Raw genomic sequence first — 18,707 nt, forward strand, 5'->3', positions numbered from 1 at the left:
GAGAGAGAGAGAGAGAGAGAGAGAGAGAGACAGAGACAGAGACAGAGACAGAGAGACAGAGACAGAGAGACAGAGAGAGACAGAGAGACAGAGAGAGAGAGATTATGTTAGCAGAAGTAAAGTGGAAAAAGAAAGTAAAGTGAAAACAATCAAAAATCTGCTGGCAGAAACCTGTCTGCCAAACACAGGCATATCAGACTTGGAAGAAATAGGCCAAAGCATATGTGGCTCTCTGGGGCAGTCTGGGGTTCATGTGGACCACTCTACAGCAAAAGTGAGCTAATCAGAAACACCCTCCATATAAAATCTTAGCTTTTCCCCTAAGGGGTTGTAAAGTGGGGACATATGTCCATTCTTACCCAGAAGTGGAACAAAGAAATAACCATTCCACTGAACAGCTCTTCAACCCCAGAACCTGCGTGGGTGAGTGCTTTGAAGTGTGGGAATGGACTCTGAGAACAAACTCAGAACACGGGGTTTCAGCCTTCGAATACACGAAGAATCAGTGTGCTAGATATACAAGCTCCCTTGTTAACATTTTGGTTCCCAGTTAATGTCTATACTGGTAGAAACTTTAAGAGGTAGGGCATCATGAGAACTCCTTGTGTACTTGGGGTATTTCCAGGTGGGTTGTGGGACTCTTGAGTATTGCTTTGTTTTCATTTTAACTTTCAGGGCATGAAGGGGAATGGCTTTGTTGTGTTTTCTGCAGTGATGCACCAAGCATAGACTGGAGCTTCCAATACTGTGAGCCAACTGTGAATTGATTACCTCAGCTCTCTGTTACAGTGATGGGAAGCTAACATGCCACAGAGCTTCTCGAAGCATAAATAATATCATTTGCTGGAGAAACGTCAATATAAGCTCTGACTTTACAAACTTTAAAAACTGTGGCACATTTTAGGATAAAAGAATATAATACCAATGAAATGGCATCATTAGTAAGTTATATCACACCATGTGAGTATAAAGCAGGAGAATCGTCTGTCGATGGCTGTTAGACATGTAGACACATTTGCAGAAAATTAATTGTAGATAAGACATCCGCCATCCAGTGTTCCTCTCCCTGCCAACCTACTTCCCCTTGACAGTGTCATGTTTTAATCATAGCAAGAAAAGATCCACACACATCCAACGTTATAAAACTCTTCACAGTGTAGCTTCCTTCCAGAGCTAATTGGCAGTGTTCAGGTGATACAGAGACAGAGTCCAAGCATGGGAAATGGGTTCTAACGAAGCTTGTCACTGAAGCACTCATCAAGCAGGGATCTGGGAACGTTCTGACTTTGGTGTTAGGAAGACTCCCTTGTTTGCATCTGTTATGGTTTCAGTGCTTAACTTTTCAACGCCAAGACTGTCAAATTCCCAGGAAATGTTTTATTCACTCTGCTTCCTTTGTCTACGAAATGAAGCTATCACTGAAATATTTCCAAGGAAATCCCAGTAGAGATTTTTAGAGACGGAGAGGTAATTGCTCAGACAGAATGAATTGGCTCAAAGTCTTTGTGCATGTAGAAAGACAGATAATATTCCAAGGAAACTGAAGTCAACAGATCTGGGGATTGAGATGCAAAAGTCCCTGAGCAATGTTAGATTAGTGGGAAAAGGAAGCTGAGGCCATTTTAGTGAGCATAAATTAAGCCATATCTTCTCAAGAAAGGTTAAAAATGGATACATTTTGCGAATATTAGATTCCAAATGATCCCAATTTTCCTGGAAGTGGAGAAAATCAAGCCATATTCATTTTCTTCACACTGTCTAACTTATGTTGTTTTATATTTAATTATTTCTGTCTTAGGAAATCTGCCTATCATTCATTCTTTATTTCTGGAAATACACCATTTTCCATGGTCAATATGTAATTATTGTCTGGATATAGAATAATCTACAGTTTTCTGTTGGATACATACTTGTTATAGAACATTTATGGAGAATTTTTTTTCTTTTTGTCATAAAATTATTCTTTGTCCTTGTTGGAAATTAATTAGCCATGCATAGGTAGGACTGTTTCTATAATCTATTGGTATTAATGGTTTATTTGTCTAGCATGGTAAATGCCTAATTTTTCTGTTTCACTCTTTACATTTTAAAATACATTTCATGCCAGGTGGTGGTGGTGCATGCCTTTAATCCCAATACTCATGAGGCAGAGGCAGGTGGATTTCTGAGTCCCAGGCCAGCCTGGTCTACACAGAGAGAGGCCACATCTAGAAAAAAAAAAAAAAAAAAACAAAATAGTATAATAAAAATGTAATACAACCAAAAAGAAAATATATTTTATAATCAGCACACCAATTTTTTTGAAGTAAAATATCAGGGGCATACTTACTATGTAAGCCCTAAACAGTCCACAGCTGAACTCTCCTCTGAGGAACAAATTAAATATATACCTTTTTAATTCACTTCTGATTTTGAGTCCCTTAGTGAACACCATACCAAGGCCTAGCACTGATACTAGTGAGTACTTATGTGCTGTTTGTAAACCGTGGAACAACTACTGTGGCCAGCTGGGTATGAGGAGGTAGCTTCCCCAGAGCCACAAGAACAGATTGCAGTAACTATGCTGAGAGACCTTTCCATAAAAACACAATTGGAGAGCAACACTGACCCTTGGCCTCCACACACACATATGTTCACACACGGGCACATCCATGGACATGCATATATATGTGGCAGGGGGATGTAGAGAGAAAGGAGAGGTAGGGGGTGTGGACAAGAGCAGTAGGTGATAATAGATCTAGAAGCCAACACATAGTTACCTCTCATGCACACAGCCCTAGAATTAGTCAGACACATTTACACATTGTATTGCTACTCTCTGTGCAGTTGGGTACAGACTCCAGGCGGTGGCACTTGCAAAAGTAACATTTGCAAAACACAAAAATGACACATGCGTGGCACTTGGTCTGATGGAAAATAGAAACTCTTGCATAGAGCATTGGTTTGCTTTGTTGGCTTTTATTGGTGGTGGGTGGTTTATTTATTTATTTTTTTACACTAGTCAAGCAACATGGTTAAGCAGAAAGAAAAAAAGAAAATGTTTCCATACTGGGAATAGTTTTTAAAAGAACCTGAAAAGCAGTTGCTGGTAGGTGAGAAGTAGCTAACATTTTCTGGAAGTCTGGGTAACATTCTGATGCTTATGAATCTGCAGACAGCCAAAGCCAGGCCAGTTTCCCCATGAACACCCGAGGACTCAGCATGAACACTGGGGTTGGAATGTGATGTTGAAAGATGACTCAAGTGATCCTGTTGGCAGAAGATCTGAATTCCTTGGAAGTGCCTTCCAGCCTGGGCTGAGCCTCTGCTTGGAGCTGGATAGCTGATTTTCACAGCACGTGGCCGTGGCTCCATCCCGTGAGTCACAGGGCTGCTTCAGAAGCTGCTTGGCTGCTTCTCAGATGGAAGCTTGGCTTCAGTCCTTTGAGGATTACCCCTGTTCCTTCTTTCCCCATCTCTGAATCCATCAAAATGCTGACTGGCTGATGCTTTTGCAAGCATTCAAAACAGAAAGATGTTCGAGATTGGTAGAGCATCGACCCACTCATTTTCAGATAAGAAAACTTGTGTTCCTGGTGTTCTAGAAAAAAATAAATAAATAAGTGAAAGACATTTCTTTGCCCTTTAGCAAAAATACTTCTTTTGTGATTGTCTTGTCTCCATGATTTTTTTTTATTTCCTCTTACTTGCTGAGGGTGTAGCTGATGACCCTCTCAGGCTAAGTTCTATCTCCTAACTAAATTCTATCTAAATTCTATCTCCCAACTCCCCCATAGTTCCTCCAAGACTGTTGTTTTTTTTTCTTCTGAAAACATCTGTTCTAACGCCCATGTCCTGTTTGAACCAACCATATGCACTGACCCTCTAAGCAAAATTTGAAAATTGAAAAAAGACTTGAAGTGTTGAGGGGTATAATAGACTCTATCTTACATTTGGTTTAAAAAAATGTATCTGGCCTTCCGGTCTGGGCCAGAGCACTGAGCAGATCGTGGGTGGCAGCTCTGCCCCCAACTTCCAAGAACCCAGAGGAAGCAGGGATTCCAGGTGCTCGAACTAAGGCAGTATCTTAGGTAAGCAGACAGCAGGGCCCGCCCTAAACAGGGAGTAACTGGGAACCAAAAGGACCCAGGAAATCACTCCCGGCACGGAACACTGGTTCCTTCCGGTCTGATCCAGAACACTGAGCAGATCTTGGGTGGCAGCTCTGCCCCCAACATCCAAGAACCCAGAGGAAGCAGGGATCCCAGGGGCTCTAACTTGGACAGTGTCTTAGAAACTAGTTCTCAGATCTGAGGCCTAGATCAGACCTCTGCCAGGTCTGCTGTTGTGTGGACCCCGGATTCCACCTGAGACATACTGGAAGTTCCACTCAATCCAGATCCACAGAGGAACAAATGAACTCAGAGCTTCAGACAACGTATCCTGAGATATTCTAGAGGAGACACTGCACCCAGAACAGCAGACTGTAGTAGCTGGACTACTACCTTGGAGGCACCATATCCTGAGGCATCCTAGAGGTACCACTATAATCAGTGCAGCTGGAAAAGATCACAGAGACATCTGGACCCCTAGGAGATCAGACACAAGCTAGATAACTAGAAAGACAGGCTTCAGTCAGAGACAGCAAGTACAGGCAGCACTAGAGTTAACCAGATGGCAAAAGGCAAGAGCAAGAATGTAAGCAACAGAAACCAAAGTTACATGGCATCATCAGAACCCAGCTCCCCCATCAGAGCAAGCCCTGAACACCCCATCACACCAGAAAAGCAGGAATCAGAATTAAAATCACTTCTCATGATGATGATAGAGGGCTTTAAGAAAGACATAAATAACACTCTCAAAGAACTTAAGGAGAGCACTGGTAGACAGATAGAAACCCTTAAAGAGGAAACACAAAAATCCCTTAAGGAATTGCAAGAAAATGCAACCAAACGGGAAAAGGAATTAAACAGAACCATGCAGGATCTAAAAATGGAAGTAGAAACAATAAAGAAATCACAAAGGGACAATACCCTGGAGATAGAAAACCTAAAAAAAACGATCAGGAGTCATAGACACAAGTATCACCAACAGAATACAAGAGATGGAAGAGAGAATCTCATGTGCAGAAGATACCATGGAAAACATTGACACAACTGTCAAAGAAAATGCAAAATACAAAAAGCTACTAACCCAAAATATACAAGAAATCCAAGACACAGTGAGAAGGCCAAACCTAAGGATAATAGGTATAGATGAGGGGGAAGACTCCCAACTAAAAGGACCAGTAAATATCCTCAACAAAATTATAGAGGAAAACTTCCCTAACCTAAAGAAAGAGATGTCCATAAATATACAAGAAGCTTACAAAACTCCAAATAGTTTAGACCAGAAAAGAAATACTTCCCGCCATATAATAGTCAAAACATCAAATGTACAAAACAAAGAAAAAATACTAAAAGCAGTAAGGGAAAAAGGCAAAGTAACATATAAAGGCAGACCTATAAGAATTATAACAGACTTCTCACCAGAGACCATAAAAGCCAGAAGATCCTGGACCGATATCATACAGACCCTAAGAGAACACAAATGCCAGCCCAGACTACTATACCCAGCAAAACTCTCAATCATTATTGATGGAGAAACCAAAATATTCCATGACAAATCCAAATTTACACAGTATCTCAACACAAATCCAGCACTTCAAAGAATAATTGGTGGAAAACTCCAACACAAGGAGGGAAACTACAACCTAGAAAAAGCAAGAAAGTAATCTACCAAAAACCCCAAAAGAAGAGAGTTACACAAACATATCTCCACGGATGTTAGCCCAAAAGCTTGGATTAGTGAAGACTCAACCCACAGACCACATGAAGCTCATGAAGAAGGAAGACCAAGAGGGGATGCCTCAGTTCTACTTAGAACGATAAATAAAAATGCTCAAGGGAGCAAATAGGGAAACAAAACATGGAACAGAAACTGAAGGAGGGGCCATCAGGAGACCTTTCCACCTGGGTATTCACCCCATGTACAGTCACCTAATCTAAACACTGTTGTGGATGGCTGGAAGTGCATAATGTGAGGAACATGATATAGCTGTCTCCTTAGAGGTCAGCCAAAGACTAAAACACTCAGAGGACAATGTTCACAATTAACCACTGATATGATCAGGGGTTTCCCAATGGAGAACTTAGTGAGAGGACTGAAGGAGCAGAAAGAGTTATTGACCCCAGGTGGAAAGCAACAATACCAAACAACCAGAGCCCCCAAGGGTCTAAACCACCAGCCTGGGAACACATAGAGAGGGACCCAAGACTCCAGAGGTATATGTAGGGGAGAATGGCCCTGTCAGACATAGGTGGGAGAGGAGTTTCTTGGTCCCATAAAAAAAATGAATGAAAAATGAATGAATGAACACACAGTGGGGGGGGGATGTGAGGGCGGGGAGGGGATAGTGAGGGGGGTAGGTGTGGTCACTGCCTCATAGAAGCATGAGGAGGGGGATGGGATAGGTTTCTGGGTGGTGGGAGGAAGTAGGCTAAGGGGATAAAATCTGAAACGTAAATACTACAACCAATTTTAAGAAGCGGGAAAAAAAAAAGTCTTCAGAACCAACATCTTTAAAAAAAAATGTCAGCCCCCTGGGGGTGGAAAATTTTTTTTTTTCTTTTTTCTTGATACTAAAACTTGTTCTGAGAATTGTATATTGCAGAATACACAGCCTTGGTGTATCTACTCATCAAGCAAACTGAGCAGACCTGCCCAAACCTCTGATGTCCTGGAATTCCATCTGGATTCAGTGAAGACACAGCATCAGAGGCTTATCAACTTACTCTCCCCCCCACCCCTCTTCTAAAATCTCAACGCCCTTAATCAGCTTGAAGAAGTTAAAGAAGAGTCAGCGCCCCTATTCCCTGAGCTTGGGGACTAATGTGGTTAATAATGGTCTGTCTTTCTAGGGACAAGTAGTGGTTTTGTTGGAACAGGGGGGATTAGCTAGGACTTACTGCATAGCCATAACCTACTGGTAGAAATCTATATACTTATTATCAAGATGAAGTTATAAATTCTTAAATGGTACAAAATTTACTTTGATCTCAAATTTAAGGTTTTCATTGGTACGAGCCTCTTATTAATATAAAAATGAGATGAATATTGATACACTCATGGGCATTGTGCCTGTATAACACATTTAGGAATACAATACCTAGACCCAGCCCTTTTTTAACTTTTTTAACTGATTTGGGATGGTTAACCTATGAGTTAAGGGACTATAGCAAATTCATATTTTTGAGTTTATTGTTAGGGTGCTTTCCATATTTTACTTAGAAATAGCCGAGAGGAGTTAACAGAAAACAGTCCAGGTTACCTTACATAGATAGTTGGTTTTCAAAACATCAGAAGTCCATAGAACTGATGCTACAAATATTTATATATTAATGTTCATATTGATTAGAGACCTGTCTGCTCCTGACAGCTTCCTGTCGTGGATTCTAAGAAGAAATTGAGCATCCTTGGAGTTACTCCAGTTGTGTGGTAACAGCCACTAGGCAAGAATTGCCTCTCTCCATCTACAGACAAATTACTGTCCAGAAAAGGACACACATGCAGAATAGTCGACTGATTATATCTGCCTAGACAGAGTAATCAGTCCTTAATAATCCTGCATCACCAAGGTCTGTCAGATGATTCTGGGCCAGAAGGCTGAAGATTTGATGCTCCAACGTTCGGTAGTATAGGGGCTTTTCAGGTGTTCAGAGGTCTCTATAAATTGGCTAAGTTTTAGAAGCTATGCTTTGTGCTTCCCACAATTATAGTTAACTCAGTCATTCTGGATTTCTGACGGGGTTGAAAACTTATAGCTATTTACCGTAAGAGAAAAGATTTGAGTGGATGGTAGTCAGCTGACATTCATCCTAAAGCCAGGTTCAGAACTAAATGTTTTAGTTAGGATAGATGACAGAGGTTCTGGTTAGTCAACAAAATGATGGACTGGGTATTAGGACTATCTTGTACCTCACTGGTACAAATTGGCATAATTATGCTCTAATTGTATTTTGAGAGAAAAGTTTCATTTTAACAGGAAGGGTGATGTGTAGGAGGAGCTAAGGTAGGTGGAGTACTGAGAGCAAGAAAAGGAGTAAGAAGAGGAGGAGAAGAAGGATAGGAGAAGCTAGGTGATGAAAGAGAGAAAGAGGGGGGAGACAGGGAGGCAGATATTCATGTATCTCCACCAGTCAAAGATAGTTGTTATATCTAGGTCGGTCAGTGGGTTACACCTCTGATTGAACAATTCCAAACTTATAACGCTTATGATTAACATTATTTAAAAAAAATGTATAAATGCAAAAAGGAAAAGGGGGCATGTGATAGGGGTTTTCTAAGGGGGGTGGGGGGGAATGGGGAAAGGGGATGGCATCTGAAGTGTAAATAAAATATCTAATAAAAAAAAATGTATCTGAAGTATTATGATCAGCCTGGTGTTATGGTTTTAATGACAAACTTATCTGTCTCTGGTATTGTGACAAGCAATTTGGTATTGTGACAAGCATTTAATTCCTTAGCATCAGAAGGGATTAAATGATAGAGAACCTGACTCCAGATTTACAACTCCGGTACGTTGCCTTGGATCAACAGAGTGTTACTGGCTGGCATCCTGCTTTCCCCGTCTCACAGATGCAAGTACGTCCTTGAGCACCACCATAGCCATCCTCAATAGTCACAAGAGGACACTGTAGAACTGGAAATCAAGACAAGGATCTTAGGGTTTCTACCATAACTCTATTATGGGAATGCAAATGGTTGCATCTTCTTTGCATGTGCTAGACTTGTCAATAAGGATGTCACATGCAGCCCTTAAAGCCTGCCTCCCCTTCAGAAGTTTAGAGTCAAGTTCATTACAACTGACAAGATAATAAAGCTTTGAGGATACAATTTGTACCCAGTGTTCTTTTCCTTATTGTCATATCTCGTTTGCTTCGTATTTACTGTATTTGCCAATGTAATTTGAATTTTCGTTGATCATGTTGAATCTTTTATAGAGCAATATATGACATCTGTTTTGTCAATGATTATGGGGTATGTGTTTGTGTGGTATGTGTGTTGCAGAAAGAGAATGAAATCATTGGAATCATATCATCATCATCATGCTTTACTTTCTCTTAAGGTTTTGAGAAAAGAGTGTTCCAAGGTATACGGGCTAACCTTAAATTTGAGATCCTTCTACCTCAATCAACTGATGCATGCACCACTACATCCGATTTAGTCCTGTTTTAGTTTGTTCAATAGTTGGTTAGTTAGTTAGTTAGTTAGTTAGTGACAGAATCTTGCTATGCATCCCTACCTGGCATCGAACTCACTGCGATAGCCTTGAATTTGTGCTGATGTTCCAGACGCTGCCTCCTGAGTGCTACACTTGCAGATGTAAGCCACCACACCTTGCTTTCCATGCTGCTTCAGTTCTCTCTTCTGCCAATTACTCCCTTGGAAGCCCATTGTGAGCTGTTTTGGCTGTAAGACATTTGGTTTCTTCATCTGTGAGTTAGGAATAAGGAAAGAATGACACCTGCGCTGTGTCATTAGCTATAGTAACTCATGAAGCAGGTCATCTTCAAAGTATTTAGGGATGAGTACATCTTGCCAAAAAGATGGAAGATATTTCATCCAATCAAGGAACAACAATATGATTCTCCCCACTATTCCCCAGTGCAAATATGAGCACCCTAATCATTAACCCTGAATGGTACTTGTCCACAGAGGGAATCTCTTCCCTCTTGAATCCTCAAATGGGTACCTGTGATTGACAAGCTGGAGCAACATAGTGGCTGGCTGCCTACCCTCATGGTTACTAGCCACTCAGACTCAGATCAAATGGGAAATGTACAAAATGCAAATAGGAATATTCTAGAGTGACTCTTGGGTCTATGAGCTCTCCAGGTAATTTGGGGGGGGGGGGGCGCTTGGTAAGAGCTTTGCTACTGAGCCATGTCCCCAGCAATCACCTGGTGACTGCTAGAAACTATAATCCTAGAAGGCATCTTCCATTGTCATCATCCCGACATATGACTAAAACTACGAACAGAACCAACTTCTCATATTTATCAATCTGTATAACAAAATAGTTTCTAAATAGCTGCTTTAACATTTTGAATACCTTGTAATTTCAAAATATCAAAATATAAAGATGAGCTGGCAAGATGGCTTTGTGGTAAAGGCACTTGGCCCCAAACTTGATGTGTGGATCCCTATGGCATAGGCTTCAAGTGTCCTCTGACCTACACATGTGCATCACCATAGTATGTACACACACACACACACACACACCACAGAAGAAAGAATTTAAGTAAATTCAATAAGCAAGTAAGAAATTGATAATCTGCTATATAAATATTACCTGACATAATAAATACCATTTATTAAAAAAGGAAAATAATTTAGACATGTGAGTGAGTTTTGGACTATTTTCTGCACCACTACTGTTCCCAGTGCTCATTTTTATCTTCACATGTTAGAATGTTACTTAAAGACGTGATATTGTGGTTTGCTGAGTTTCAAAGGAGACAATGAAACAGCAAGCAATTCTGCTCTCCCAGTGACCACTCTCATCTCAGAATAACATGGCTACGGTGTCTCATTTCTAAGAAAGAGAAGAAATTAGAGTTGTAAATGGCATGTGTGTGTCTGCAAAGGAAGGCATTTCTTGGATAATTGTGACGCAGATATTTTAAAAAGTTTCCCAGGTGCTTGCATTTGTGCAATCCCTGTTGGAAAACAATGATTTGAGTGGCTTTAGTACAATCTACGTGCCCTTTCCCTGCCACCCTTGACAAACAGCAGTATGGTCTTGCTCAGTGCGTCACTGGAATGAATTATAAAGATGTCCTCCTTGCCAGGTAGTGCAGACCTTTAGTCTCAGCACTTAGGCAGAGGCTACCAGACCCCTGTGAGCTCAAAGTCAGCCTGGTCTACGAAGCAAGTTGCAGGCCAATCAAGACAACATAGTGAGACCCTGTCTAAAAACAAATGAGAAGGAAATCCCCCTGGAATTAAGCTGATCCCCATTCAACTCAACTGATGCACTGTGCTCTCCATAGTCAGAAGATAGTGTTAAGGGGGTTGGTATTGGTTTGGTTGGTTGGTTAGTTGGTTGGTTGGTTTTTTTTTTTTTTTTTTTAATAAACTGTATTCTGTACAAAATATAGAGACTGAAACTTTGGGCCCCTTCTTGGTAAGAGAAGTGGATTTGACTCTTTAACTGACAAAGATCAATTGGTCTACAGTGTGAGTTTCAGGACAGCCAGCGCTATACAGAGAAACCCTGTCTACAAAAACAAGAAAAAGAAAAGAAAAGAAAACTGACAAAGATCAAGAATCAAAGTAGTTTTTTTTTTTTTTTTTTTTTTTTTTTTTTTTTTTTTTTTTTTTTTTTTTTTTTTTAATAAAAGCTATGTGGGCTGGACAGATTGCCTAACAGTTAACAGCAGCCATATTCTCCCAGCAAATCTGGGTTCAATTCAAAGGACCCACTTAGCAGTTCACAACCGTACATAACTCCAGTTCCAAGAAATCTGAAGCACTCTTCAGACCTCTAAGAGGACCAGGCACACATATAGTTCGTAGACATACATGCAGACAAAACATTCATACACATAAAATAATAAAATTAAGTTAAACTTTTAAAAAGCTCTGCTAGGCAAGCACATTGGGTAGTTAAATATAAGCATGTCCATTCAAAAGTAAAATCCCTCCCTCTAGATCACTCTGTTTCCAGGCTCAAAATTAATGAATAAATCTTTCCTTCATTTGCCTTAGACTCGACCTCATCCCATTGGGTGCATTCCCAGAAGTGTGGTGTGTGGAGACAGAAGCATTCTAGACCGTGTGTATGTATGTATGAATATATGTATGTATGTATGTATGTATGTATGTATGTATGTATATTGTTTGCTGAGCATGGTGGGGTGGTGCATGTCTTTTATCCCAGCACTTAGAAAGCTGAGGCAGGTGGATCTCTGTGAGTTCAAGGTCAGCTTGGTCTAAGTCTCAAGTTTCAGGTCAGCCAGGGATACATAGTGAGAACCTTGAGGTTTTTGTTTGGGTTGTTGTTGTTGTTGTTGTTGTTGTTGTTGTTGGGTTTTTGGGGGGAGTTGTTTTGGACTGGTTAGGGTTTGGGTTTTTCTAGACAGAGTTTCTCTGTGTAGTCCTAGCTATCCTGGATTTCACTCTGTAGACCAGGCCTCTAACTCAGAGATCTCTCTGCTGGGATTAAAGCATGCACCACATTGCCTTGTTTTAAGTGTGTGTGTGTGTGTGTGTGTGTGTGTGTGTGTGTCCATGTGTGTGCACATAATGGCACATAATTGTTCATTATGGAGTAAAATAAATGCATATCATAAATAGAATTTTATCTTTAGCAGTTCCTCCTCTCGCTGCATTCTTGCCTCAATTTTCCCCTTCAAAATAATAATGAAGTTGTAAGTTAGAAAGCTATTGCGCCAGTGTGATGGTACTTGGAGACATAAAGATACTGAAGGATTGTGAGTTTGAGGCCAGTCTGGTCTGAACTTCACAAGACCATATCTTAAGAACAACAAAAAAGACAAGATGGAGGAGTGGTATCAGAGCCTCAAGGGGTCTGGTGTATGTAACTGAGGCACGTAGTCTTTTATGTGCACAGCTTTCTGGAAGGCAGCATATCAGGGCAGTTTTACATTCCCACATGTGTTAGGGCAGTATGGCCCTTTCTCAAAGTGTTGATATAATAATTCCAGAGTCTTCACAAGTCTGGAGAAAGATTTTATTACGAAATATGGCCCCTTCTGTGACAAGGATTGTACTCAGAAAGCATCTGGGTAAATGCAGCCTTTTCGCTATGTAAGAAGATTCAAACAAACATTTTGAACATTACGTGGTAGATACAGCCTGGGTCTAATCCCTTCAAATGTTTAGCAATCTTACATAATACTCAAAAGAATATTAAATGTGGAGTTCAATTTCTGTTTTTATTTTTAAATGGCTGACACAAATTGATTCCTTTTTAATTGAAAGTTACATGGCTTCGTTATTCAACCCCAATAACAAAAACAAAAACAGTTTGCAATCACTTGATTTATCTGAGTTTTGCCGCCCAGCCAACACTAAATTACTTCACCTTCTAATAAAAATAATTCCTAATGTTGAGAAAATACAGACAAGTCAAGGAAAGCCTTATTAAGATCATCAGTATTAGAACTAAATCCTTTTTTCTCATTAAAGAATACACTGTCAATTTAATTAATGCACATTAATCCCTAGTTGACATTAAATTCATCTAAAACTCTACTTTCATATAGATTATTAATAACAAAGCACAAAAAATGTGTAAATTGATTCATATATGGAAAGAACACAGGCCTAGAAATTTACGTGATCTCATTCTTACGTATTCTATAGATAAACTAATCATTGAAGGTCATTTCCTTAGTTTATTAAACACTTTTAATTTAGAAGAAACCAGAGAAGTAGAATTTCTAATAAGAAAATCAGAAAAAAAATGACTAGGATATTACGTTAGAGTTGCTATTTCCTTATAAATTAACCATGAGTCATTAAACTATTAAAATTGAGCCCCAAAGTGCAGTGGTAATAATAAAAATAGCTGGGTTTTTTATTTCAAGAAATGGCTCTATTATGTGACATATCTAATTTTCCTTCTGTTTTTCTTGAAAAGAAAATTTTTCATAAAGCAAAACATAGTTCATTCCCAAAGTTTAAACATTTTATTTCTTAAGCAAAGATGTGTTTATAGTTGTATATGTTTTTAATGTGTGTGGATACCCTCAGAGACAAAAAGGGGGCATTGGGTCCCCTGGAGTTACAGGTGGTTGTGAGCCCCACAGTGTGGGTGCTGGGAACTGAACTCAGGTCCTCTTAGCTTCCTGAGTTATCTCTCCAGTCCCAATCCCCAACATGTTAAAAAAATCACTGTCAATGATAAAGTGATTTCTTGTTGTTTTTATTTGGTTTGTTGAGACTTAGTGGTGTCACATACCTTAGGCTGATGCCAACTCACTATGAAACTGAAAATGGCCTTGAGCTTTGGGTCACCCCAGCCTCTGCCCTCTGAGGGCTAAGGTTACAGGTGTACCAGCATGCCTAATTCATACAGTGCTAAAAACTGAACCCACAGCCTCATTTATGCTAGGCATTTCCCTACCAACTTGGCTGCAACCCTATAGCCAGTTATTTCTTTTAAAATGCCTTTATTATGCATATACATTACCTAGAGTTCTAGAGAAGACCAACCTCAAATTACTAAGTTCAGGCTACAGGCCTCTTTACAAAGTATGTCATTGATTATGTATTTTAATCAAATAGTGTTCTACTCCAAGAACACAGAGAAGCCCTATAAAGGCTTAAGTTCAGCTCAAGGATTCCTTCTTATGAACCCTAGACCTTGCCATGGGGCAACACAGGGCCAGAAAAATAACTCCCTTTTCCATGTCTATGAACCTGAAGAACCTCTCTCACTAAATCACAACTAAAACAAACAAACTTCTACATTGTCCAACTTTTCAGTCTTATGATAAGCTCTGGAGCTAATTAATTAAATAGACTACAGGATGCCAACTTTCTTTATTTACCTTCTTTGTCTTGATAAATACGAGTAAGATCGAACGGACACCTCTATTTTCCTTCAGGTCTGAAAGTTTCCTTTCATGTGTGTGAAAAATGGCTAACCATGTCAGGGTTTATCAACCAGAGCCCTGTGTTTGTGGCGGGTCCCTTTCCCCTTATCTGGCAAACACATTACCCTCTCCATCAAAATGGGGCAGAGCAAACACCACAGCCACCCTGGTGCATAACCAGGGCTAACTTAAAGAGCCTCGGGACTCCTTAAACTCAGCATGAAAGGTGACTAGGCTCTAGATCTTTGGGCATTATCTTATTTTTGATAGCTCTGCTATGAAAAAGGTAATAAAAAGCAAGCTGTCTATGATGAAAGCCTGTTAAGGTGTCTGCTTACTTATGAGCTTCGCTTAAAAGGAAGTGGGGAGAAAAGAAATATGTAAACTAGTTTAACTATTTGCCAAATCTCAAAAGGAGCGATATTTAAAAAGAAATTTATTTACGAGTTAGAGAAGACCTCTAGTACTTCCTTCAACCTCACATTCTGTGCACAGAAAACAACAGATCTTGGGGATATCTGTTTGGTGTTTTAAAGGCAGCTTTGACGCTGCTGTTTGCCTGAATATGAGAAAGTCAAAATTTCATTTCAGGCTTGTGGAGCAATAATGGGAAATGTAAGAAAAAGGGTTATATAGTTCAGTGATGTCACCTTCACCCTCATCTTAAAGATAACTAGGGAGAGGCTGGAGAGATGGCTCGGTGGTTAAGAGCACTGACTGCTCTTCCAGGGGTCCTGGGTTCAATTCCCAGCAATCACAAGGTGGCTCATGACCATCTGTAATGAGATCTGATGCCCTCTTCTGGTGTGTCTAAAGACAGCTACAGTGTACTTATATACATAAAATAAGTAAATAATTCTTTTTTTTTTTAAAGATAATTAGGGAAAAGTGGGAAATGCCCACCACTGAAACTAAGTCAAACACCTGAACTTCATTGTCAGATCAAAGCAAGCAACAACAAATGACATCTGGAACAAACAATTTATCTGATGTACAAAGTCCATCCCCGTTTGGATCAAGTTAACTTTCCACAAAGTCCAGAGTTCCAGGACTTCCTGTGTTTCTGGTATACATACAGAATAGAAACAGGCTTCCTTATGATGGTCAAGGCATTGTGAATAAAGGAACTGAATAGGACACGGAACACGGACTGAAAGAGAAGAAGGGTGTGGCTCCAGGTACCATGTTAATATTGATGAGCCTGAGGACACCAGCTCCTGGCTCAGCTTGATCCAGGTGTTCCTTGGGGGAAGGACAAAAGATGAAAACTATTCATCCCTGAAGTCCTCGGATCTGACTGTAACAACAGAAAGTCTTGTTCTGTAGCCACCAAAGGTGACCTGGCAGGGAAGGAGAGGGCTCTTTCCACCACCTCCCAGGAACTCCACTTTCAGTTTGAGCTCTCAAGTTACTGCTGCTGGAAGTGGCAACAGACTAGCTCACAAACAAAGAGACAGCACAGTCAGGTAATGTTACCACAGTTTCCAGTTGAAGCTGGTATTGTTATAACCCCAAACTCAATATGTGGATCAGGAAACAAGCAGAACCTAAACTTTTTTTTTTTTTTTTTGTATTATTTAAACCTATATTTTTTAACATTGGCGTTCTAGTTTTTAGTGGACAGATCTAATGGGTTGCCAGAACATGTCACTTTCTCCTAGGAATAAATTTGGCCTTGTGTAACTTAGTAGTGCGTATCTAAAACGCATATTACAAAAGGATGCTTTTAACAAAGCTGAAACACCTTAGCCATGTTAAATATTAACAGAGAGACTCCAAGTATGCCATGGAGGATGTAGGTGCACACTGCAAGCATGAGAAAGGAAATGCTGGTGTCCTTCTGGAATAACAGGGAACGGGGCTAGAGGGGACAGAGCTATTTGGCTCTTCAGGAAGTTTCCAGCCAAGTCTCTCTGACTCAGTGTGCATTTGGTGTGCAAGCATTTTGGTGCCATTCTCACCACTTTCTGGAGCTGAAGTTTGTTCTTGGACTTTACATATAAGGTCATTTAGTGTGTCTTAAACCTAAGATACAAGACAGACAAAGGTTGCTTTGCTCCTTGGGGGCAGTTTTGTTCTGCTGATACTTGAGTATATACAGTACTTTTTAAAAAAAAAAAAAATTATATATTTTATTTATTTACATTTCAAATGTTATTCCCTTTTCCAGTTTCCCCTCTGCAAACCTCCTATCCCATCCCCCTCTTACACTGCTTCTCCCCCACCCTCTACCCTCTCCAGCCTTACCACCCTAGCATTCCTCTACACTGGGACATCAAACCTTCACAGGACCAAGGACCTACCCTCCCATGGATGCCAGATAAGGCTTCTTCAGTTCCTTCAGTCTTTCCCCTAACTCCTCCATTGGGGTTCTTGTGCTCAGTCTGATGGTTGGCTGCAAGCATCCACATTTGTATTGGTCAGGATCTGGCAGAGCCTCTCAGGAAACAGCTGTATCAGGCTCCTGTCAGCAAGCACTTCTTGGTATACCCAATAGTGTCTGGGTTTGGTGTCTGCATGTGGGATGGATCCCCAGGTGAGGCAGTCTCTGGACAGCCTTTCCTTCAGTCTCTGCTCCACTCTTTGTCCCTGTATTTCCTTTAGACAGGAGCAACCGTACTTTTTTTTTCTAGAAGCTTAAGCAATTTTTTCTTAAGCAATTCATCCTTAGTTTCAGTATTAGCATCTGGTCCTACAATATTACAGGTGACCAGAAAAAAAAAACATATTTTCAATAATGATATTAAAACATCATCAATGTACACCATGGCCTATAGCAACAGCCACTGGATGGCTAGGAGTTATGCCTGCCAGTTCTGTTTTAAGAGCTTCTTGGGAATTAGTTCACACAACCCTTTTGACAATCCCTGATAACAGGTATGATTAGTATTTCTCTACATAAAAGAACTCAGGGACAGAGAAATGGAGTAACCTGCCCAGAGCTATACAATTAAGAAGTAAGCCAAACTTCAAAGAGGTTAATTTGTATGTGTATGTATCCGCATATATTTAAAGTAATCAAAATATTTCCCAGGAAACAACATATGAGATGGTTTTCATTCATTATTAAAGAAAACTGGTAGTAGGTTTTTATTTTTCAAAAAGTTTATCCACAGAGCCAAGATATGGCTCAGTTTTTAGAGCACTTTCTGAGTATACACCAGACCCTGAGTACAATCCCAGCACCACATAAACCAGGCAAGATAACACATGTCTGTCATCCCAGGAGGAAGGGTCAGGTTCCAGAACCTTGAGGTCATCTTCTGAACTATATTAGAGGCCAGCCAGGGCTACATGAAACCCTGTTTCAGATAGAGAGAGAGAGAGAGAGAGAGACAGACCCAGAGACAGAGAGAGAGAGAGAGAGAGGTGAGGTATAAGCAAAAGAAAGAGGGAGGGAACGTGAGCAGGGGGAGGAAGGAAGGAAGGGAGATCATTCTCAATGTAAACCAGTGATTTCTTAAGGCTTTGAAAAAACTGACCACAAATGGATTCATACTTTATCTCAATACTTTCTTAGTATGTGTGATTAAATTGCATAGAATTTGTTTAGTACAAACTACTGTTTTTTTCCTTCACCATACTGGGTCTTCCCTAGTGCCCCTGGCTGCCTTGGAGGCATGGGTAAATATTTTCTTGGCCAGCCTGCCCTGTCTTTCTCTCTGAATACTGTGTCTGCACTTACATTTAATCATGGCTGTTTTCTCAGCAGAGAGATGCCTTTCCTGGAGTTTTCAAATATTCTCAGTTTTTCTATTTCATTGAATATAAAGATAAATAGCAACATCTAGAGATAAAAAGAGTGGCTGAACATGGTATTACTGGCAAAGAAAGGATACCATTGAGATCTCTCAAACATGAGATGATAGAAGAAAGGCTCTAGTGACAACATTAAAAATAAGGGACATTTAATAAAGGAAATGTTAATTAGAAACATGAGGAGGATATAAACTTGGTTAATGTCTTTATCCTTATTTAAAGGCATACATCAAGCCCAAAGATAGCTTCTGTGATAATATTCGAAACTGAAGAAGGAAGTTTTACTGCTATCACCAGTATCTA

The 18,707-nt window shown here is 40.1% G+C and overlaps 1 protein-coding gene across 1 annotated transcript in view; it reads right to left on the bottom strand.

Moving 5' to 3' along the window:
- Positions 1-2,938: 2,938 nt before the first annotated feature.
- Positions 2,939-18,707, bottom strand: part of LOC117723786 (uncharacterized) — a 72,985-nt gene continuing 57,216 nt past the window's right edge. The window contains exons 2-3 of the mRNA XM_076935773.1: positions 9,339-9,513; positions 2,939-3,580 (exon numbers count right to left, since the gene is read on the bottom strand). Of these exons, the coding sequence (XP_076791888.1) occupies positions 3,363-3,580; positions 9,339-9,513 (393 nt within the window). The 3' untranslated portion in view covers positions 2,939-3,362. The remainder of the gene's footprint in view (positions 3,581-9,338; positions 9,514-18,707) is intronic.

The sequence above is a fragment of the Arvicanthis niloticus genome, chromosome 1 (genome assembly GCF_011762505.2).
Source record: "Arvicanthis niloticus isolate mArvNil1 chromosome 1, mArvNil1.pat.X, whole genome shotgun sequence".
Classification (NCBI taxonomy): Eukaryota; Metazoa; Chordata; class Mammalia; order Rodentia; family Muridae; genus Arvicanthis; species Arvicanthis niloticus.